The 23,911-nt window shown below is 35.1% G+C and overlaps 1 protein-coding gene across 3 annotated transcripts in view; it reads left to right on the top strand.

Annotated features, from left to right (window-relative positions):
- Positions 1–23,911, top strand: part of LOC149564921 (protein MOR1-like) — a 102,297-nt gene that overhangs the window by 59,566 nt on the left and 18,820 nt on the right. For all 3 annotated transcript variants that reach the window (XM_089818458.1, XM_089818459.1, XM_089818460.1), the window contains 18 exons: positions 4,073–4,209; positions 4,458–4,523; positions 4,700–4,817; positions 4,904–4,950; positions 7,843–7,917; positions 8,524–8,613; positions 8,741–8,846; positions 9,867–9,979; positions 10,090–10,177; positions 10,471–10,571; positions 10,754–10,861; positions 11,109–11,214; positions 11,353–11,432; positions 11,548–11,697; positions 11,825–11,900; positions 12,192–12,316; positions 12,424–12,534; positions 12,622–12,771. In XM_089818458.1, the coding sequence (XP_089674584.1) occupies positions 4,073–4,209; positions 4,458–4,523; positions 4,700–4,817; positions 4,904–4,950; positions 7,843–7,917; positions 8,524–8,613; positions 8,741–8,846; positions 9,867–9,979; positions 10,090–10,177; positions 10,471–10,571; positions 10,754–10,861; positions 11,109–11,214; positions 11,353–11,432; positions 11,548–11,697; positions 11,825–11,900; positions 12,192–12,316; positions 12,424–12,534; positions 12,622–12,771 (1,847 nt within the window). The remainder of the gene's footprint in view (positions 1–4,072; positions 4,210–4,457; positions 4,524–4,699; positions 4,818–4,903; positions 4,951–7,842; positions 7,918–8,523; positions 8,614–8,740; positions 8,847–9,866; positions 9,980–10,089; positions 10,178–10,470; positions 10,572–10,753; positions 10,862–11,108; positions 11,215–11,352; positions 11,433–11,547; positions 11,698–11,824; positions 11,901–12,191; positions 12,317–12,423; positions 12,535–12,621; positions 12,772–23,911) is intronic.

Here is a 23,911-nt window from a genome sequence, read left to right as displayed (position 1 = left end):
GTCTGGGCTCTCGTTTTTGCTATCTACCGTGTAATGACTATACACCATCAGCAGTGCATGGGTGTTATGGTTATGAGACAGTGGCCGGTGATTTGCAGAGTTGTGTTAATTGCAACAGGTGTGCAGTGTGTGGATTCTTTGTATTTGGTGCAGTTTCATGCGGGAGTATTCATCGTTGTTGCAAAATTGTATTGTACATTCCACATAGGCTAGTGGGATGTGTTGATGGTATTTACTATGTTGGCAGTTTGGGTTATCTACTCTACTTGGGTTCTGATATTTCGAGATCTTGTTTCTCATGGGTTCCTAACTTTGGAGTTTGGGTGAGTTGTATTCGCCAATTTGATTATGGATTCCTCTTGGTTAATTTTCAAGGGTTGTTGCAGGAGCCTATGTTGACTAATAGCAGTATAGTTCATGACTACATTTGGGATCCAGGTGGATTGATTGGGTTGTTGTTCGACCATTGCTTGGGGACAAGCAATTTTGGGACTGTAATGTCGCCTTTCTAGCATTCATAGCATGATGTTGTCATTAGCGTATTTCCCCACGGTCCCGTAGGCTAACCAGGACATTAAAGGGACTTAGAGGCCATTTGGCCTAGATAGTTTCAGTTGCAGGTTTTTCTAAGGGGTTTTGAGGCAACTTTGGGCATACTTACTATTTATAGTAAGTCATCTTGGATATGGTCGAACATCCAGTGGCAGTGGTATGTCGATGGTAATTGTTTAAAATTGACAAGAAGACTTGTTTATCATTGATAAGATTTGTTATGCATTGATAAAGCTATTTTATAAAGTTAAATTTAAATATTTAACTTTATTAATGCATAGACTATAGTTTATGGGAAATATTTAAATTAAAAGAGTCCCCTTTATTTTATAACACATTGGAGACATAAGTTACATAAAGGGAGTTATCTTTTATCCCACATTGAGAAAACGAAAGATGGAGCTCTTGTGAGAACACTATAAAAGAAATGGAAGAGCTTCTTTTTAGCATGGTTGGAAATATCAAAGAAATTGAGAAATTTTCTGGAGATTATGTCTCAATAGTTTGAAAGACGAAATCCCTTCAAGCTGGAAATCTTGACGCCATTGAAAGATATGGTCTTGAGATTCAACAAGGTAGCAGTCTGAAAAAACAGATACGAAAAAAGCAGTCCGAAAAAGCAGAACTGAAAAAGTAGGTCGAAAAAGCAGTCCAAAAAAGCGGAAACGAAAAAGCAGTCCGAAAAAGCGGAATAAAAAAAGCAGGCCGAAAAAGCGGAACCGAAAAAGCAGGCTGAAAAAGCAGTCCAAAAAAGCAGTTCGAAAAAGCAAATCGGAAAAACAAAGCAGAAGGGGCAGCATTGAAGAAAATTATTACAACCATTTACAACCAGGTTCCTTTATTAGTATTGTTTTTTTAGAGTGTTATAAGTTTCAGCTGTAAGTGTGCATTATACCAGCATTATCATTTTGAAATCCATGTAAATGCCGAAAGTCTTGGCCATATTTCATGAGCATTGTATTAGAAATTTCATTGCAAATTAAGAAGATAATAGTTGCTGGCGTCATTTGAGCAATTCACTATTATTATTTATTAGCTAGTTAGTTTGCATACCAACTGTTTGTAGAAATGCCAGTTGGCTGTAGGTGTTCATTTCATTCATGATCAGCTTATTAGTTTGCATGCCAATTGTTTGACAAAATGTCAATTGGCTGTGGGTTCTCTTTTTGGCATAAATAATGTTATAATTTTACATCCCAAGTGTTTGTCAAAAATACTAGTTGCTGTAGTTGCATATTGCAAGTAGTTTCAGTCACATATATGCATTGAATATTGTCAGAATAAGTTGCACATTCATGTTAGGTCATTGTGTAGTCCATTTTGAGTCTTCTAGCACAAGATTCTCATTTATGCAAATTGAAGAAAAAGTCATTTAAAGCAAGCTGAAATACTATATCAGTCATATGTCCCATGCATGTGAATTGTTTGATGAAATTTCTTGAGCTTTTATCAGCATTTTTGAGAGCAGATTTGAGGAGGGCCATTACAATGGTATCAGAGCTTGCTTGCAAAGTGTTTGACAAAATGTCAAACAACTGAAGTATAAAATTTTTTGGTGTTTGAAGAAGTTATAACCTATTGGGGTTATTACAGTGGTATCAGAGCTTGCTTGCAAAGTGTTTGACGAAATGTCAAACAACTGATGTATAAAGATTTTTGGTGTTTGAAGAAGTTATAACCTATTGGGGTTTGCTTGCAAAGTGTTTGATAAAATGTCAAACAACTGAAGTATAAAGATTTTTGGTGTTTGAAGCAGTTATAACCTATTGGGGTTATTACATGTTTGTACACACTGATAATGAAAATTCAAATTGTTATGTTCAATTATGATTATCAATTGAAATCTATTGTTTTATACTACGTTTATACAATAAATATGGTGAATGCCTCATCTTACAAACATTTGAAATTTCCCATATACTATTTTCTTTTTCAATTTTTAAATTTTTCGTCCCAGAAAAAGTGGCCTCCCAGAAAAGCCATTTCAGAAATGCATCCTTCTGTTCTTTATTGTTCTTATAATTATTACAAGCTGTTAATTGCTTAAGGTTAAGGTGCAATGTGATAAAATGCCTTCCTCATTTGGAGGTTTTGTTTTTAAGGCTTGAACTGTGGAATTTTCTGCCGAAGTTGGTATATAGGTTCCCAAATTGTGTCTTCCTACTGAAATCCTTGTCAGTGGACCAAACCCTGTCATAGTGCAGTTATTGAGTTGGTGTGATTATTGGCCCGAAATAGTTTTAGTGCAAGGATGATATATCCTTTGTTGTTGAATTCAGAAATTGTTAACTGAATGTGATTGTGTTGGGCAAGGACCTTGTTTAGACACGAGACATGGAAAATAGGGTTTATCATGATTTATGAAGGATGGACGAAGATCAAGTTGTATGCCACTTTGACCACTCATTGTAAAATCTAGAAGGGTCCATGAAATTTTGATGCTAACTTCATTTGCCTGTATGCCTCAGAATGTTTACCTATATTCCTGCAAACACAAAAGACTAAGCTTTCTTTGGTGAATGTGTTGTTAGGGTGGTGTTGATTTTCTTGCTATCTCATATGGTTCTTGAGCTTCCCTTTGAGAGTTCAGAGAAGATACGTTTAGTTGTTATGAGTTGAATCAACAACTAGTGCCAGAACTGTACTGGTATTGGCATGGGGGTCTTTAGAGTAGTACTATATGTGTTGCAGAGTAATAGCAGTTCCCTTCGTTACTGCCTTTTTAGGAAGCACATGAAATAAGCAAAATAAAAACATGTTTAATGAGTTGAACAGAGGTCTAGAATGCACATATAATCTCATAGTGCCCTTTTCAGATTCAGCTGCTGAATTCATCTGACATCTCTCTTATTATACATTATTATATGTTTCTTTAAACAGTGATATTTGGCATTTTACCAGCATTGTTAGATAATAAAATTTAACTCAGTATTGCATTTTCTACATGATTGTACTACTTCCTATTTATTCATTTACAGCTCCATGAAACTTGGTGCAATTTCACATCACATTATGTTGAGTTTGCCCAAAATCTTTACACAAAGAATTAAGCTTGTTCTGTAGATAGGTTGTTGGAGAACTTAAAGAATTGAACTTATGGCATCCTTTTAGTATTGAAATTGTGGTAATATTTGTAATTTGTTGAAGTATACGATTAGAACTCTTTTGAAGTGAACTTGCTAAAATTAACAAAGAAAGTATAAAAATGATTTGGAAGATTTGTATGTTTGGTTCAAAACTTTTAAAAAGCTATAAGTTATTGACTCATAAAACCAGGTTTTGATGAGGTGAATGAAATGAGGGGCAGATATTTACTTGGATTCTTTTTAAGACATAAATTTATGTTTTAAGTGATTTCATAATCATCTCCATGAAACTTTACAGGATACAGAGGATGAGGAAATGTATCTTTGGTTGTCTGTTTATGGAACTCACCTGACCAGCTCTTTTTGCTTATATATCATCAACATATTTTTCCTTAAACATTTAAATATTTAGTGCTGTAAATATTTACTTGCAGATGTCAGACTTGCAAGCAAGAACAAGGTTCCTTCAGTACGTTCCTTGACGTTGAATTGGGTTACATTTTGTATTGAATCGAGTAATAAAGCTGTGGTTTTAAAGCTTCATAAGGAGTATGTTCCTATTTGTATGGAGGTATGGTGCAAATCTAGTGTTAGCTATCCCCTGCATATCATTTCAATTTTGATTGATCAAGATCTGGGTTATTCAATCGATACAAAGACCAAAAGTTCATGCATCGTTTTAAGCTTGGATCCAGTAGATCCAGTAGAGCAGGCTTAATTTTTTTATTTTCTGGTTTACTGCAATTTATTTTATGATCTTTTTTTTTCTGATATATAAAAAATTAAAATGATAATTTTCTGGTCTCCATCTTTTCTCAGTGTCTGAATGATGGTACACCAGATGTACGAGATGCTTCATTTTCTGCACTAGCAGCAATTGCCAAGGTATAATACAATAGCCTTTTTATTTCTTGACATTAATTGGACTTTATCATATTGATTTTTAGCTTCTTTTTGTTGATTGTTCTTCATATTACTCATTACTTTTGATTTTCTAATTTTAAGATTACTGTCATGTTCATTTCAACATTCCTTTGTTCGCTTGGTTTCTCTTGTATCAGTTAGTTGGCATGAAGCCTCTTGAAAGATCCCTGGAAAAGCTAGATGATGTGAGAAGAAATAAACTTAATGAAATGATTGCATCCAGCGGGAATGCTCAAGTGCCTAGTCTACCTTCAGGTTTCTCTACTTTCGAAGGAAAAAGAAGACATTTATTATTCATTGTTTATTATGATTATTTTTAACTCCATGCTTGTCCTGGCCAGGCACATCACGAGCAATTCCTAGTGGCTGTGGTTCTTCACCTTTGGAGGTGAGTGGCAGTTGATGTTTCTATTACATTTTGGAACACTTGATTTTTAATCTAGGGCTTTCTTGAATAATTGAGTTGTGCCTCATTTGGTCGAGCCATGTTGAGTCCTTTTTAACTATATTTCTCATGCCTTTAGGAATCTTGCTTGTTTGCTTGTGATACATGCAATTTCTATTACCATGTCGAGTCTTACCTAGGGTCTACAAACAGTCTTCTGTCCTGTACCCACAACCAAACCATTAATTGTTCCTTGGTAACTTAGCAATACAAGCAGGGGAGGTCCCAATGTTGTGACAGAGGAATTTACTGATTTTTGCAACAGCAACTTTTTTATTGACAGATTGTTGCATGATTCTTTCATTTGTTTTACTGCCTAGAATATTAAATTGTTTAAAAAGATTATATTGTACAGTTAGCTTTTCCGGTTTCCACCATCTGTGTTCTGTGATCTGGAATGAATCAGCTGTGCTAAAAACCATTTGAAAACATAAACATTATGTTGTTGAATGGAAACAATGATGCATAGAGCTTTCCTATTCTGCAGTTTCAACAAATTGGGTTTTGTGATGGAATCTGTGGTTTCTACCTTGAATGTTCTATGTTGTGGTTGTTTCCTTTTAATTCTACACTACCACTCTACAGTGATACAATATGAAATAGTAGAAAGATTATACAGAAAATAATGTTTTAATTGCAAACATAGTATTGTTAGAAATTTGTTCAGCGCTCCCCTCGGGATTCGTGACAAGGGCTTAACCGCCTCCTTTGTACTATAAGTTGAATGGTTATATCGGGCATTGATAGATCGGTCTTTTGGTGCAACGGCAACCCTACTCTAACAAGTGGTATCAGAGCTTGGTCATAGGTTCGAATCCTCAGACCCTTGGGTAACGCTGAGGGGGAGATTGTTAGAAATTTGGTTAGTGTTCCCCTCGGGATTCATGACAAGGGCTTAACTGCCTCCTGTGTACTATAAGTTGAGTGGTTGTATTGGGCATTGACAAATCAGTCTTTTGGTGCAACGGCAACCCCACTCTAACAAGTATTCAGTGCAATGTTTCCTTAAAGCAGTTTGTGTCCTGTACTTGTAACCAAACCATTAATCGCTCCTTGGTAACTTAGCAATACAATGCAAGGAAGGTCACAATTTTGTGACAGCGGAGTTTTCTGACTTTTCCAAAGCAACTTTGTTTTGGACAGATTGTTGCATGATTTCTTCATTTGTTTTACTACCTAGGATATTGAATTAATTAGAAAAATTATATTGTACAGTTAGCTTTTCCCCCATCTGCATTCTGTTATCTGCAATGGATCAGCTATGTTAACGGCCATTTGAAAACATAGACATGGAGGGTGTTGTTGAGTGCGAACAATGTGGCATGGCTCTTTTCCATTCTGCAGTTTTCACAAATTGGGTTTTGCCATGGAATCTATGGTTTCTACCTTGAATGTTCTATGTTGTGGTTGTTTCCTATAAATTCTACACCACCAATCTACAGTGCTACAATAGAAAAATAGTAAAAAGCCTATACAGAATAATCAATAATGTTTTAATTGCAGAGATAGCATTCAGTACACTGCTTCCTAATAGAGCGAGGACCTGTCTCAAAATCAGCACTATCATCCAGACAATGGAAATTATATTGGTCAGACTAATAGTTGTCAGTTAAGTCAACTGTTTGTCTAACTGCTCATAACCACTGTTGGCCAATAAATATTCAACAACACAATGAAGACAACTTGAAAACATTTGTCAATAACATAATATTTAACTAACTGTCTACTGTGTTTTTTATTCAGTTTCCAACTTTCCATTTCTGTAGTTAAGTTTATAGTTTTTTCAGTTGGAGCTTACTTTTAAATTCATTATTTGCAACATTTAATAATATAGTTTTTCCTTATTGCACAACAGTACAAGTAGAGTATGCAATTTAATTCATTCAATCTCCATGCCTGTGAATTTTGTTAGGACTGTATTGTACACTTCCAAATATTTGTGCAGACATCTTTTCATATTTGATGTCCATCACATAGAATGTTTCATGTTTGAGGTCCATCATATATTACATTGTATATGAATGTTTTTTCCATGGTATATGCAAATGTGGTGCTAGAAGAAATTTTTTGCTCCATAGAAGGCTTCAATGGAGGGACAAGGACTCTGTTCCCATCTCCCTGCCTGCATTTTCTTGTTACTGAGTTGTATGGTTGGTCATTTCCTTTGGCAGTTGGTTACCTCTCCCAGTCAGTCCAGGTCTGTGAGACCTCACAGGGGCTACATTCAGAGGTTGCCCTCTATCAGTCAGGCTCGTAATAGTCAGTGGCATTGTACTATGGCCTACCCCTCATTTTTGAGGTTCTTCTCTGCTACCCCGGTCTCTTAGTGCCGGCTCGTTAGGTTAAGTTCTGTTTTGGCCCTTCCCGCTTCGTTGCCTCCATGACTGTGGTTGTAATTCGTGTTTTCTTTTCTTTTTCTTGGTCACCAATTGGTGTTCCTGTTGGGCCCTGCCCCCTTGCTGTTCTCTTCAGTCCCCTTCACACATTTGCGGTCACTTGTTGGACATTAACAAATTTATCTTTATCTATATCTTTGGCAGGTTTATTCCAACTTTTATCCTTATCTCTAGGTGACAATTGATAGGTAGATTGTTTTATCAGAATTTCAACTCAGAATTTATAATCCAAATTGAAATTTTTAAACAAAAATTAGCTTTCCCAGATTCTGGGTAAGAGATATTTTTCCCTCATTTTTGTCTACTCCCTGGCAGAAATATTGGTTTTCTGATTTTATCTTTTTTGCTATGTAAGGCAGGTTTGTAATAAGCTGACTGAACATTAGTTAAAATGGAAGGCTAATTGATATTTAAATTGTTGATGTGTGTGCACAAGCAGGCTGATGAGAATGGGTTTGTAAAAAGATCAGCTGCTAGTATGCTAAGTGGAAAGAAGCTTGCTTCTCCAAATACGGTTAGTCTATGATGAACTCAGCAAGCACATTTTGTTGTAAATTTCTGTGCTCAATGTATTTAATATCTAGTCTTAGGAATTTGTTATTTGGTTTGAATGAGATGTTGATTGAACGGCATATGGCTAAAAATCTAAAGAGAACACAATTTTTTAAGGTTATATCCATACTAATGAATCTGCTGAAATTTTTATACATGCTCAGTAAAAACATGGATGAATTGCAACTTTTGAACATCATACAAGTCAACATTTCCTCAAAGGTTGTTATAGATCAAATAAAATAGCAGATTAACATTATGCTTTGTGTTTATTCTGGCCTCCTTTTGCATCCTATCAACTGGCCTCTCAAGTTTCAGGTTAACATAATATATATTATAAAAAAATGTGTCCAAAGAATTGACTTTTAGAAACTCACAGAAGAATTGATTTTCTCAAAAATATGAACTACTGATCATAAATACCCTGTAATTTTATGACCCTTTTAAAGTATTTGACAGATTACAAAAAAGGCTGGGCACAAGAATTTATTAATCTTCACTGTGCAGAAAAAGAACAGTTAAAACTGAGTTAATTCAAATTCATTGTCTATTGAATCTTTCTGTTCAGCAAAGTGCAAAAAGGAGCACAGGGAAGAAGGCTGATGAGACAAAACAGAGCAAGGCTGCAGCTGCAGTTGAAGCTGTTGAAGATATTGAGGTTGATATTTTGCCTTGCTGACTTGCTTTCATTTTTTTCTAGAAATTAAATGAAACTAAAGTTTTCCTGTTGATTGTAATTGTTTTAGTGCAAAATAATCTACTGATTTTCATTTGATTAATTTTAGCCAGGAGAAATGAGCTTGGAAGAAATTGAAGGAAGAGTTGGGTCTATATTCCAAGAGGAAGTGCTTTCAAATTTAAAGAGTACAATTTGGAAGGAGCGCCTTGAAGGTTAGCTATGCATTCCCTTCATTTCATCTATGCCATCATTATTGGTATCAATTTTCTTTTGTATGGATTTTTGAAGCTACATATTCGAGTAAAACACTGTTACTAAAGGTTAGCAAGAGTAGGTGTGTTGGAGTTAGTGTATACTGGGTATGTAATAAGTAGATTTCCAGGAACTTAGCAATTGATTATGCGAGATAGGTACATACAGTGTGCATGTATAGATTGTATATAATATCTCTTTAAGTATTTAATGTATCATAATAAACTATAATTGCAGATGATTAAATATATACTTATCATCAAACTATCCAAAGTTTTATTTTTAAATTTTATTATTATAATATACTAGTTGAGCAAGGCAGTTTAAATATGTATAAATTACTATTGCCCCCAAAGTTTGGGGGATGGGGATGACAGGGGATGGCGGGTTGTGCTTGTATCAATCAGGATGATACAAATATCTTATTTTCTTATTGAATATGGTTTGATACAAGGAATTGGAATACTACTAAATGAAAAACTATAGATTTACTGCATTTGAAAGTTTAGAATTATGCATAAGAAACAATTTTCATTAACCAATTAAAATGAAGCACTAGATATATTGCTTGTAAATTGAATCATAGATGACTTTTTCCATTGTGTGTGTTTGTAGATGAGGATTGTAGAAAAAGTTATTTAAGACAAATTTCCTTAAATGTTATTAACATTTTGGAGGCTCTCATATCAACTGTTACATTGTTCTCTATTTAGAACTTCATCCCACAAATGAATGTTCTTGGTACAGTTCATTGATTATTTGAAAGAGTTACTATTATCTTTTGTTAATTATTAAAATTTTCTCTCGGTTCTTTTGTATCTGTCATCTTTACCCCAGTTACAATGTACTTAATTTTAGGAGATATAACGAGATTTATTGTGTCTTGGTTTCTTATCATGAATTCGTGTGAAGTGTACAATTCTGGTTTTGGTTTGCACACCCTTTAATATTTATAAACTTCCGTATATTATATTTTACAGCAATGAACTCATTGAAGGAGACTGTTGAAGGTTTAAGTGATATTGACCAGCGTGCTGAAATACTGGTTCGTTTAGTGTCTGTGCTCCCTGGCTGGGGTGACAAAAATGTGCAGGTATGGATAGCTTAGTAAAGAAACATACTTTTGTCCATTGAACAAAATAATTTGGAAGCATTATAATCTGGTATTAGTTAATTGTAATGTTTCAATTTTATGAAGTACAGGTTCAGCAGAAGGTACTTGAAGTTATTACACGCATAGCTTCTTCTGTCTCCAGATTTCCAAAGCGGTGTGTTGTCTTATGTATTTTAGGTATGAACTGCCCAACATTTCATAGATCAGCTTTCAATCTTTTTCAGTTCCTACCAGAGTAAGCTTGAAGAGTGTAATTGATAGTTTCAACATTTTGGGCATAATCCAAAGTAGTAACTCATTATGTATTATCCTAACAAACTAGCATATCATTTTAATAGTTTAAGAACTGGTCATCCAAGAGTCACCAATTTTCTTATCTCAATTAAATGATAAAATGGAGTACAAGTCTGTACTATACTTAAACTGAAACAAATAAAGTTTAAACTAAGACCAGTGTTTTTAGAATTCAGGTGTTGCTGAGAGAGTTGCGGATATTAAAACTCGTATTCAAGCCATGCAGTGCCTTACCGCATTTTGTGAAGCTGTGGGTCCAAATTTCATCTTTGACAGGGTAGGTCACTATTTTTTTCTTTCATTTTGGCTACAAGTCACCTTACTTTCCAATCATTCATTGCATTTTTGGTCAAGTGTCCTGGTTTGAAATGAAGCATTGCTTTGAAATGATTGGTTTTATTTCATTAATTCATATTTGTTATAAATATATTTAAAAACCTAATGCCATTTGAATTGTAGCTTTATAAGATCATGAAAGAACATAAGAATCCCAAAGTTCTTAGCGAGGGTATAACATGGATGGCTGCTGCAGTTGAGGATTTTGGAGTTTCTCATATCAAGCTGAAGGTGATATCTTCATAATTTTTGGCACTCTTAATTTATTTTTATGAAGTAGTGTTTTTTAAAAGTCTATTGTGCTTTCTTTCATCCTGATGATGGATTACGGAGTGTGATCTGAAACATTGATGCAAAAATGACATACACAATCTAATCCAGAAGCACTGCAAACATAGTCAGCACTGTAAAAAAATGAAAGCTTATTTGCCCTTATTTTCTTCTTGGTATTGATCTGAATGCTTTTAGTGGACTCCAGGATTTGATAGATTTTTGTAAGGATATTGGATTGCAATCTAGCGCCGCAGCCACTCGGACCTCCACTACAAAGCTGATTGGCATCTTACATAAGTTTGTTGGTCCTGGTACACTCTTGTTATCCGTGTCACATCTTGCAATAGTTTAAATTAGAATGCTAAATTGAAGTGAGATGAAACTAGTAGGATCCTCTTTAAAATTTATTTGTATTTAGAATGCTGACCTCAATATTGATTGCATTACAGATGTTAAGGGGTTTCTTTCAGATGTCAAGCCTGCACTCCAGACTGCAATTGATGCTGAATTTGAGAAAAATCCTTATGAGGTCAGAATAATACGAGTTTTTTTATACTGGTATTCCAAGGAATATTGCTCCAAATATCTAATTATATAGACAGATTACTTTCAGAGTGTAGCACATTGACTTTCTTTCTGAACAGGGCCCACCCGCAACTCCAAAAAAAACGATAAAAGGACTAGATTCTTCATTAGTGTCTTGTGGTTCTGGAGCTGATGGATTACCTCGTGAAGATATAAGTGGAAAGATTTCTCCAATTCTGATTAAAAACTTAAGCAGTCCTGATTGGAAGGTATAGAATTGTCTCTGGCAGATGCCAAAGCAATTCTCTTCAAGCTTCATCCATGTTTCTCTTTGGCGAATTGTAGTGGGCGTTATGCAGAAATTTTTGTTTTTTGATGTTTTAATGTTAACCTCAGGTTCGTTTGGAGTCAATTGAGGCAGTCAACAAGATTCTAGAAGAAGCAAATAATCGCATTCAACCTAATGGAACAGGTAATGTATTTAAAATTTTAATGATAGATATCATGTTCCATTTTTAGTATAGAAAGAATGTGCTAGACAAAACTTTTTTGTCTATATATACATATTAGTTTGTCGAAGCCGAGAACAACATTGGGGATCAAGCAGACTCGAACGCATGATCTCCCAGATGAGAGGCTCACAGCATACTGCTGCAGTATGGGGTCACCCCCTGTTTGTCTATTATATTTGAAGTAGTCCTCATGTGTATTGTTTGAGGGCTGATAACTTTTTGATGTTTGTGGTATTTTGTCCCTGAAACAGGGGAACTATTTGTAGCTCTAAGAGCTCGTTTGTTCGATTCAAACAAAAACTTGGTGATGAATACACTAATAGCTCTTGGAAATATTGCATCTGCAATGGGCCCTGCAGTGGAGAAAAGCAGCAAGGTCCTACGTTTTCTAATTGACATATTAATCTTGATTAATGTTGGGTTTTGGGTTTCTTAGTTAACGACACTCTTTGCCACCCTGATTTTATGTTTTGCTATGTTCAGGGTATAATTTCAGATGTTTTAAAATGCCTCAGTGACAACAAAAAATTAATGCGTGAAACTGTAATCAAGGCATTGGACTTATGGGTTGCCACTGTTCAACTTGACAAGATGGTATACTATAGAAAATGAGAAGTATTTTTCAAGCATAAGTCTGTAATCAGATAGAAGTTTTAAGTTTTAGCACACTTTTTGTTGCAGGTTCCATACATAGCTTCTGCCTTGGGTGATGTCAAACTTGGTGCTGATGGTCGCAAAGACCTCTTTGATTGGCTCAGTAGGCAACTCACAAAAGTAAATGACCAACCTGATTTTGTGCAATTGCTAAAACCGACAGCATCTGCTCTACAGGTAAGACTTGGTATGGTTAAGTCCTGTTTTAATTCTTGATTAACTTGTTGAATATGTAACTGAAAATAGTAAGTCTATATGGGTGATATCTCCGTTATAGAAAATAAATGTTCTCTTGATTAAATATATTTGTTTTCAAAAGGATCCATATTCAATGCTAGATTTCTCAATTGGCTAGTCAAGATTTGTACAAATTTCAGATGATAAATGTTACTGTTTTAGCCATAAAAGAATATTAATGCAAAGAAATATCATTTTGTCACCCTTGTTTCTTTTAATAGGGTTTTCATACTATCTTTTAAGAAATTGTTTGACACGGTGAGCTTCTTTATTCTTATTCTGTGCATTGGTGTGTAGTCCTCAAACAACCAGACAAACTTCTTTTGACAATGGAATCATTTTGTTCATAAAGAGGGGTTTAGCTTTGAGCTGAATTCCAAATGACTTTTATCTGTTAGAGGATTTCTTCCTCTTCTATGTTTGATCAATCTTGTTATATGGGCTTCCATGATAACTTCAAAATTTATCTAATCTCTTATTTGACTTTAAATTTTGCTTCATCTGGCAGAGTACCTCCCCTTTTCCAATTTTTGCAAAATAATGCTCCCCAATCAGTAGCATGAGTATTGCTTTCTTCCACATGCTATTTACCTTTTTCTAAGATCAATATTGAATTTCAATGTACATTTTTTGATCTGTTGGAGATGCCTACAACCAAGGCGGCAAAGCTAGATGATCTTGGGGGGGGAATCTAGTACTCCTTCAGAACATTTCCTAATACCCAAGATGGATAAATCCTTGAATTAAATAAAAGCTAGTGATATGCACATCTTCTTGTGTCCAAGGCTTGGAATAAAGAGAATTACGTGGCTGTCAACATAGATGGAAGCATAACCATGATGGGTAGTATTAGATTGAGGATTGGGATGTGTTGATGTGTGCAGATAAAATCCCATGTGTGCTAAGATTGTGAAAGATCATATGGGTGACTCCAAGGTTCTTTACTATCAGGGCTTGACTTGTGGATAAGCTCAATGGTTGATGTGACATACTGGATCACAAAGGGACTTATGTTCAAATCGTCCTTCACTTTTTCCATAATGTTGATTCAAACTCTTTCATCGGTTATTACAATCTTGTGATGCTCTTTCAATGATTCAAGTGAAGTGTACTAAAATTAAAGGGAAATGGTTAGAAGAATCTAAATCTATGCTTCTATTGGAAATGATATCAATAGATAGTGCTCCAGTGGACAAACTCCCAATAACCAAGCTTCCCTTCGCCAAGATGAACTACAACTCCACAAGAATTGGTGCAATCTCTAAGGGTTATGCAAAGAATTTTTAAATCACACATATTCACCATCATTTTGAACAATGAATATAATAATGGAAGTTAAGCATCCATATAAAGGCAGGCTGAGGCTAACTTTACACAACAATTTACAATCAACAAGCTACCAAACGTATGAGCCAGGGAAATTCGTTAGACACCATTACATTTCTCCAACATCTATTTTACAAGTGAGGGATTAATGAAACCATACAAGAACGAAAATACATTAAGTAATTATCGTGGAGCTAACAATGAAAACTTTGTTATCTTGGTAGCTCGTAAGAACAATTTCAAGATTTTTGCCTTACCAATTGGAAATGAGGCCTTTATATAGGGCCCCAATTACAATGAATGGACCATATTGATATAAGATTGATGCAGGTGCTTCCTAAATTTGTCATCTCTCCATTCAAATTTTGATAGTTGGTCATTAGTTAGATGCATTTAAGTGTTTTATGCATGTTTGTGTCATTTCATAATAAGGTGTAATCATTTGGTCATATTTTACATCAATAATACATATGTTGCTCATTGGTCAATAGGTAGTCAAAGTTGCATTTTGGGCTTGTGATGTAATAAGGTTGATTTTGGCATGTTTTGGAGCTATTTGGATACGTTTGTAAGGGTCACATGGTAGTTTGCATGTAAGTTGTCAATAAAGTTAAAAAATTGCAAAAAATGTTGCAAAAATGCCACTTTTCAACTTATGAATTTTTGCAGAATATGAAGTCATAGTGGATTTTTGCTGTGTTGTTTCACATGGGAAGTTGGGAAGTTATCTCCCATGCTGACTTAAGGTGATGTGAGACATTTTGGCAAGGTTAATGAAGATTGGCATGATTTTTGGGTGTGAAATTGCATGCTTGTGGTAACTGGTAAGCACAAACTCACTTGAAAATTTAATTTCCTTGAATATTGATACCTGTCAATGCATTGAATATGTGGTGGATGTTACTATACTCATTCTTCATATATTGATTGATTGAGATACTTGAATTGGTGAGTTTAGACAAATTATTTCTCCTTGTTGGCCCTATTCTGGCCTAAACCTAGGGTTAGAAGAAGAATGGCATATTCCTCTTGATTTCACCATTGTAAATTCTTGATTCTTTGCAAATAGAGGGGTAGGCATGTATATTAGAAGATTCTATTACAAATTTTATTGCCACTTGCCAGGCCTTAACAAAATGCTGCCAAATTAAGGCTAGGCATGAGCATGTGACTAGCTTGGTAAACGTAATAACTTATAGAAGCAGAGTGTTTATGAAGTGTAAAATGAGATTGAAGGGTGGAAGACATGAATTTGGGATGCCCTTGAAGTGTTGGTGGTGTTAGTTTGGTTGGATTGCTTCTGAAACATTGAAATTGAGGAAGCCCTAGTTGAATAGGCTTAAAACCCTCATGATTTGAGCTATTTGGGGCTTTGTGCCTTACAATTAAGAACTTGAAGCCTTCAAATCCTATAGAGCTCCCAAATGTGTATCCATATATCAAATTAGTTTGGATGGTGGTTTGGGGAAATTTGAAGTTTGCCAAAAACCGAGTTTGGATGCCTAATTCTACTAGGTTTACTTACGTCTAGGAGCAAGTTTTGGTTGTTGGTATTGAAAGACAGGCTTGTAACTTTGTGAGTAGCTGGAAAAGATGTCTAAAGCCTTTGTAATGCTCCTTGGTTGCCTTGTGGTGGTAGTTTTGTAAAGATCCTAGGGGGTGCTTGTGAAGGTTGTGTTGTTGGAGGTAACAGTACGAAACTTTTTCAACTAAGTTTTGCATATCTCTAAGATAATTCACTATTTAATTGGCCAACATGGATCAACCAATTGTTACCAATTCGCATAGTGAATCCTTTTATTGAAGGCTTTTATGAAGTCCTTTTTGTTTTTTCATTTTATTAGCCTACGCTTGATCTTTGAAGCCTTCAAAGTCCATTTCCGCATTTTTGAGTATTAGTTTGGATTGCTTGTCTTTTTGTTTTGTTCAATCTCTTTCTTTCAGTTTTCTCGTCGATTCAATATATCTTAGGGCTTAATCAGACTTATTAGTCAAACGATATGACCATTTAAGTGCCCAAAAAGTGGACTCTCCAAGTGCAATCGCATATTTAAAATATGAATGTCATATTCTAATCTTGAGTTTCACTTTTTGAGAAATGTAACTTTATGATATGTTTTTAAGTTACTTTATCACTTTTGATTTATCACATAAGTGATTTAAGTGACTATAGTGCACTTTATGTTATATTTTCATGTTGAGTTGCTTTTGAATTTTTCGCTTAAGTGACTATAGTGCACTATATAGTCTAATTTAATGTTGAGATTTACTCTAATGTTTTATTTAAGACATCTAAGTAAAATGTTGCTTTTAAATAAATATTTACACAATATGTAAACTATATAGTGTAAAGATTCCATTTTGACCCATTTAAATTGGTTTCTAAGCAATAATCAATTAGACATGTGCTAAATAGAAACTTTAAGTTGTTTAACTCAACAACATGACTTTTTAAAACATGTTTCATGCAATTGCATCCCTAGAGTGATTTTGTCTTGCAAAGCCAAATGCATGTAAAGTCAAAGTCTATTTTCAACACATGCAAATGCACTTGGAGAGTGCGTTTTGTACTTGAGGCCAAAATATAACATATGTAAATGCACTCAAGAAGGGAAAGATTGACTAAGGCAAATGAAAAAGCAAGTTGTTTTAAATATGCAAAAGGCTTCCAAGATCCGATTCTGCATGAAAGACACATTTCTAGCCTAGGCATCACATGCAAGTGGCCTCCTAGAGTGCAATTTGCACTAAAACATGACATTTCCAAGTTCTTTTAAATATGCAGTGCCCTTCAAGAGTTTGACTTGAATGGAAAGTGCTTTGTAGAGTGCGATGTGTAATGAAAAACACAAATACATGTGTCCACACTTCATGCGTTTGGGTTTGAAGACCACGATCTACACGTAAATTACTCTTTAAAGCAAAAACATCACATCTTTGCATGTTGAGGGTCCGATTTTGCTCTCCAAGCAAAAATGTTGGAGTTTGTGGAAGAAATAAAATATGCATATACATCCATAAACTGAGATTTAGCATTTAGATGCATGCAAACACCATTCAAGTCCATGTTTTTAACCATTACATGTCCAAATATCTCTTGTAAAGGCAGCAAAAGGGCACTTTTTTCTCCAAAAACACCCAAACACATTTGTTTTTTCCCATGCGTTTGTATTTGAAAGTTACGTTTTGGTGTTTGAATGCATATAAATCCATTTAAGTCCACGACTTTGACCATTTCAAGCAAAAACGTCTCATGTATTTGCATTCCAAGGGCATAGTTTTCTCCAAAAATGTCCAAACACATGTTTTGCATCTAAAGGAGTTGTGAGATTACATTTTGGCATCCACATGCAAAAATGTCCATGCATTTGTCCTTGGAGATCACGATTTGCAACTTTGAATTTTTTAAAGGCTCTTAGTTATTGCATGCGTTTGTACTTGGAGAACCTGATTTTGGATAATACTTGGTCATCGAAACTTCTCTTTCCTCCATTTTGGTTCATTGAGCTCGAAGTAAGTAGACGGTTTCAACTTTGCTTGTATTTGTTACTTGTTTTGCTACAATATTGCATTCTTTGGCTCGTTTTTGTTCATTTGTTTAAATGCAGCCCATGTCTTTTGCATTTTATCTTTGAAATCTTCTTATTCCAAATTTAAAAGTCTTTCAATTCCAAAAATGAAATTGCATGTAAGGAGAGCTTTTAAAGTTTGTCATGTTTGAGTCAAAAGCAAGAGGTAAGTTGTTGTTTTGTTTTTAGTTTTTCTTTCTTGTTTGTTGCTTGTTTTTAATTTTTAATTTTTTGGAGAAAAGTTGAAGATTTACACCCAAGAATGCAAGTACATTTCCATGTTTCCTCCTCCCTTACTTCATCCATTTTCCACTTTACCATATATGTAATCACACTCTTTGAACTTGATTGCAGAATTTACCACATGCAATGACATCTAGAGAACTCGATTTGGGTGAAAAATCAACTTTTAAAGCACCCAAACTCTCATCTTGCACATACCCAAATGCTTCCAATTTGCATTCTTGACCTTTCCCAATAGAAGCCTTTTTTTGCCCACGTGCAATCCATCATCCAAAACCCCATTTTGGTTTTTTGCCCAAAATACAAGTTGTTCCATTCATTCCCACTAGTGTTCAAAAGTGTTCAACAAGTATCTAATCCATGCTTCTAACACTCATCCCTCATGGGTCTGTCATTGTAACTCAAATTCCAAAATTTTCATGGATCCAATCTCATTGGAAGATGTTTTCATCTTCATATTGTAGCACACTCTTCATGATATGTCAGATATTTTTCAAAGAACAGAGACGAAAATGGTCAAAAAGATGTGTTTGAAATTCAAGGAAGTGATAATTCATTTGGTGCGCACTTTCCCAGTGGCTGGCCTAGAACCTAATTTCATGTGGGAATGCATCAAAGCACTTTGATTTGTAAAATAAAAGAAAAAAGAAAGAAAGCAAGAAAGAAGAATCATTTGGAGATGTTGATGGGAAAGTTGTTCCAGGTTTACATCTAGACATCATTGAGAAGGTTTTTTAAAGTGTTAGAAACTCCAGAACGTACAGATATGACAAAGAAGAATTCACAACCGTGGAATGAGGAATAGCTTGATTACATCAATTTTTCAAATAATAAATGACAATTCATCAAAGAGAGTGCAATAGCGTAGAATACAGGGACTTCCAGTTCGGCTATCGTCCACGTTTTCGTCACCAAGTACAAAGGCTTTTTGTTGACAATCTACATAATTGATTCAATAGTACCAACTTATTTTTCCTATTGTTGTAGTTGTAGAAGATGAATTGCATGTGATGCAATTGTATGCAACTCGATTGCATGTTCTCGTGACATGTCATCCAATAATTCTTCTCGCCTAGTTTGACTAGGTCAAGGTGGGTGAGTTCCACCTTTTTGTCCTTTCTGTCACTTCTTTTCCCTATATAAGTGCCCCTCATTGTTAAAATCATCTTTTGTTGTATGCAAGAAAGCTCTGCCAAACTTGTGCGAGCATAACTTTGATTGTGTAGTACCAATTTGGAAGAAAAATGAATAAAAAGAAGCAATCGGATTCGAAGCTTTAACTAGAAGCAATCATGATAGCACAAATTGGAAGCTTTGATAGTAATTTGTGTCTATTGTCTTTAATTAATGTTTTGTTGTATGTATAAATAATAGAGCATAGTGAGTCAAGAAACAATCAAAGTTGAAGCTTTGACTTGGAACAATTATGGTGATACATAGACTAGATGCTTTGACTGTACCTTGTATTACCATCTCAAGTTCACAACAAATAGTCAAAATTTCCCTACTTCTGGAAGTCTTTGCACCCCAATTGTAGAGGTTTTTCTTATAGAAATCATCTACTTCTGGAAGTCTTTGTGCTCCAATAGTAGTGATTTTTCTTATAAATTAGACAATCAAGATTTAGAGCCAAACCGATAACTTTCAATTAGGCTTTGAGTTAGTGTTTGGTATGGGTATCATTGTTTCTAGCTATTAGATACAAGTGTAGTTAGAGATTTAATCTTGTCCATTACTCGCTCCGCTGGTAAGTGGATTCTTTCCTAAAAGTTAAGAGGAAAGAATATTGGTAACACCCCTTACAAATTTCTCAACTTCTTGCTTACCTTGAGTTGATCTAAGGAATGGCGAGAAGGGGCAGCCTTCCCTTTAAGGTAGGAGAGGCTTTGTCTCATACACTATGGCTGGTTTTCCTATTTTGTGATTGGGTTTGCACAAACTATCGGTCGCAAAATATCCACCCAATAGGTTGAGGGAAGGTAAGGAGTCAAATTGGAGTTAGGTAGAGTTTTGGATGTGGGAGTTGGGACAAGGGGTTGAAAGTGATTAGATAGATTGGGAAAATAATTCAGTATCTATTACCTTGTGGCCTGACCCATATTGGGAAGTAGCTTGGCTTTGGAACTCACCTAGGCTAGTTTGTACTTTACCTAATCCTAGTGCGACCTTACTTGCATCAAAGACTAACGACTTAGATTGCATCATGTTAACCCTAATTAGGGTTAGGCCAAAGAAAGAGAATCTACAATTAATGCATGGGTCCACATAGATCAATGAAGAGAAAACAATTTTCTTAATGGGGTAATAAATATCCACTATGCATGTTCATTCAGTAGGAGAGTAGAGTGAAATAACTATCCATTATGCATTAAATGCTCCTTTGCTAGGAATAGCTTATGCTTGATTCTGTTCCTTAAATACAATGAACTTTGACTTAGGGATATTTGACTAGCTAGTGAAGACGACTGGGTACCATGTCAACATTTTGGGTGTCATCTACGGTCGAGTATCTGCTAATTGCATCATTTTGTAACCCGCATTCAACTTTGAATACTCCTTATGAAACTATCTCTGCTTGAACATTTTCATTCTTCCATGTACTTGATTGTAAATTTAAGGATTAAAATCCTTTGTTGATGATTATGTCATTTTGGAGTTTCTTCACATTGAACTTCCCTTAGCCAAGCTTTTGGATTTTTGGTTTGAACTTTGATCTTTTAAAGTCCTAGACATTGAATGCCTTGATCTGGGGCACTTGAAACTTGGACGTCTTTAACACTGCAACTTGAGTTTTGGAACTTGAATGTCATCCTTGATCATGTGGGACATAATTCTTCCTCTTGCAAAATGGAATAATCAACATAAGAATCACATAATTTTTTTCATATTCTCTCTCTAAAACTCTCTTTAAAAATCGTTTCTCTAACTTTCTCACGCCTTTTCTCCAATTCTTCTACTTCTATGCAAATTCATCTCTCTAGAAATATATTTTCTCTCTCCAAAACTCCCTCTCTCTCTCTCTCTCTCTCTCTCTCTCTCCCTCTCTTCAAAACTTTACAACTTTGTCTTCTCATGCATTAAAATTACTTTGTCATGTTTTTCTTTTATTTTCCAATAATTTCACTTTTGTTGTTTATCTTGATCAACATTTCTCAACCGATGGGGACACACTTGAAGAGGGTGAAATTTGAGACCTAGGGAGGGAATTTCCATACTTAGCCAAAGTTTATCAATTCTTTGCAATTTATTCCACGGAGGAGAAATTTTCCAACACTTAAGTCATTTTCTTCTATAATGAGAAATTTTCCAACACAACCATGTTTTCTTCCATGAAGGAGAAATTTTCAACACAACGTTATTTTCTTCTTTGGAGGAGAAATTTCCAACACTTTACATTTTTTCTTCCATGAAGGAGAAATTTCCAGCATAGCCATTTTTTCTTCCATTAAGGAGGTTATCCAATACTTCATTTTTCTTCCATGGAGAGATTTTCCAACACAACCATTTTTTCCTTTAATGGAGGATAAATTTTCCAACACAACCATTTTCTTCCATGAAGGAAAAACTCTCAACCCATGGGGCACACTTGAAGAGGGTGAAATTTGAGACCTGGGGAGGGAATTTCCATACTTATCCAAAGTTTATCAATTCTTTGCAATTTCTTCCACAGAGGAGAAATTTTCCAACACTTAAGTCATTTTCTTCTATAAGGAAATTTTTTCCAACACAACCATGTTTTCTTCCATGAAGGAGAAATTTTCCAACACAACCATGTTTTCTTTCATGAAGGAGAAATTTCCAACACAACCTTATTTTCTTCTTTGGAGGAGAAATTTCCAACACTTGGCCATTTTTCCTTCAATTAAGGAGAAATTTCCAACATAACCATTTTTTCTTCCATTAAGGAGAAAGTTTCCAATACTTGGCCATTTTTCCTTCCATCAAGGAGAAATTTTCCATCACAACCATTTTCTCCTTCAATGGAGGATAAATTTTCCAACACAACCATTAGTTACCTATTCATGAAGCGAATCCGATTTGGGCATGTGAATCGGATGCGTGGATTCGTGATTCCCCCCCCCCCCCCTCCCCACAATTATGATTCGTGTGGATATACGTGCGTGCGTGCGTGTGTGTGTGTGTGCACGCACGCATGTGTGTGCACGCATTATATATGCTAAAAAATGAGAGAAATATACATAATCCTAAAACTAAATCATTTCATGGTATGAATTTTTGATTGTGGTATGAATCTATGGATCAAAGCTGTTATGATTATAAGAAAATAATTGGAAAAAAAAAAAATTAAAGAAAAAAGAAAAAAGCAGATTTCTTTTGGAAGAATCTAGACGAATCCAAGCATGAATTTGGATCCGGATTGGATCCAAATCCGAACTTGGATCCGGATTGGATCCAAATCCGAACTTGGATCAGGTCCGAATCTGGGTCTGGATCCGGCCTCTAGAGCATGAATTCGGTAACTAAGAGAAATTTATTAACACAACCTTTTTGCAATTCAAGGAAATTCCTTGACTTGGTGGAATTCCATCTCTTTTCCTTTTCCCTATTTTTTTGAGTCATTCTTCAAACTTAACTTGTTTGCCCCACTCATTCTTTTGATATAGAATTGGATACCCTTTTGTCTCTTTATCATCTAGAGGTCACTTGTTGCGAAGATAGACCTGCCAAAAATAGACTTTCAAAAAATACTAAGTTGCTCCATAGTCAAAATAAGGCCAATCTAGGAGGCAGTGAAATTCACTAAAAATAGACTTCTCTAAAACTAGTAAGTTCTTCCAAACTCAAAATAAGGCCATTTTGAGCTGCAGTGAAACTTACTAAAAATAGTAAGTTCCAAATTTAAATTAAGGCCAATCCGAGAGGGAGTGAAATCCACTAAAAACAAACTTTGCTAAAACTAGTAAGTTCTTCCAAACTCAAAATAAGGCCATTTTGAGCTGCAGCGAAACTTACTAAAATTAGACATTTCCAAAATATTAAGTAGGTCAAGACTCAAAACAGTCAAAATTTCATTGGCATTCTTTTTTCAAAGATCAATTCTCAGTCACATTTGACCTAATTCATTGACGAATGCACAGTTTCCATTCTAGGAGCTAGGTAGATGACAATTTTCTGGACTTTGCCAATTTTACCAATTCTCATTCTAAACATGGGGAACCTAATGGAATTGAGCCAAAAACTACTAGGAACGAAAGCCAAAAAGTCAAGGACTCAAGGCTAACAACAAAAAAAGGGGGTCCCGATTTGGTATGGGGCGATGTGTGAAAAAGTCACAACATGATGCTTTAATAGTGTCACTTGGAGGTAATTGTCTTGTGACTTGTTATTAGATCTTGAAAGTCTTAGAGGCCTTATGTTTGAAAGTGATATCTTCCCGAGGGATGGTCCAAGTATCTCTAATCTGTATAATATAGGAAGATGAGTGGGAAACCTTCTAAGCCTATAGAAAGAATGATACCTACCACAAATCTCTTTGTGGATGGGATGGTTGAAAACATAAAGCTTGTTTTCTACTTGTTGTAGAGACACAAATGCCACTTCTTGTTGCTATAGTGTTGTCTAAATTTATAAGTAGTGGGAACATACTTGTGTTGCGAGTCTTTGAGTACTCAACAAGCTTCTCATCATTGTGCATAGACTGTATAGACCAAAATGAAGCATGTTGCCTGATTTTGCTAATTTTGGAATGGTTTGACTATTTTTTTTCAAAAATAATATTTTTGGTAAACTATTCATATACATTGTTTAGTCTACTAATATTTTTCAAGTTCAAGTTTGTGCCAAGTACAAGATTGTGTTAAGTACATTTCTGGTAATTATTGAACAAATCCTCATCTAGACGAGCAATCAGCAAGCCATGTGACCATTGATATGAGAAAACATTAGGTAGGAGGGATGATGACAGAGGAAGTGATATTGGG

This window comes from Cupressus sempervirens, chromosome 3 (genome assembly GCF_028749045.1).
Source record: "Cupressus sempervirens isolate cs-2001-9-10 chromosome 3, ASM2874904v1, whole genome shotgun sequence".
Taxonomy (NCBI): Eukaryota; Viridiplantae; Streptophyta; class Pinopsida; order Cupressales; family Cupressaceae; genus Cupressus; species Cupressus sempervirens.
This window is presented reverse-complemented; position numbering and strand designations above follow the sequence as displayed.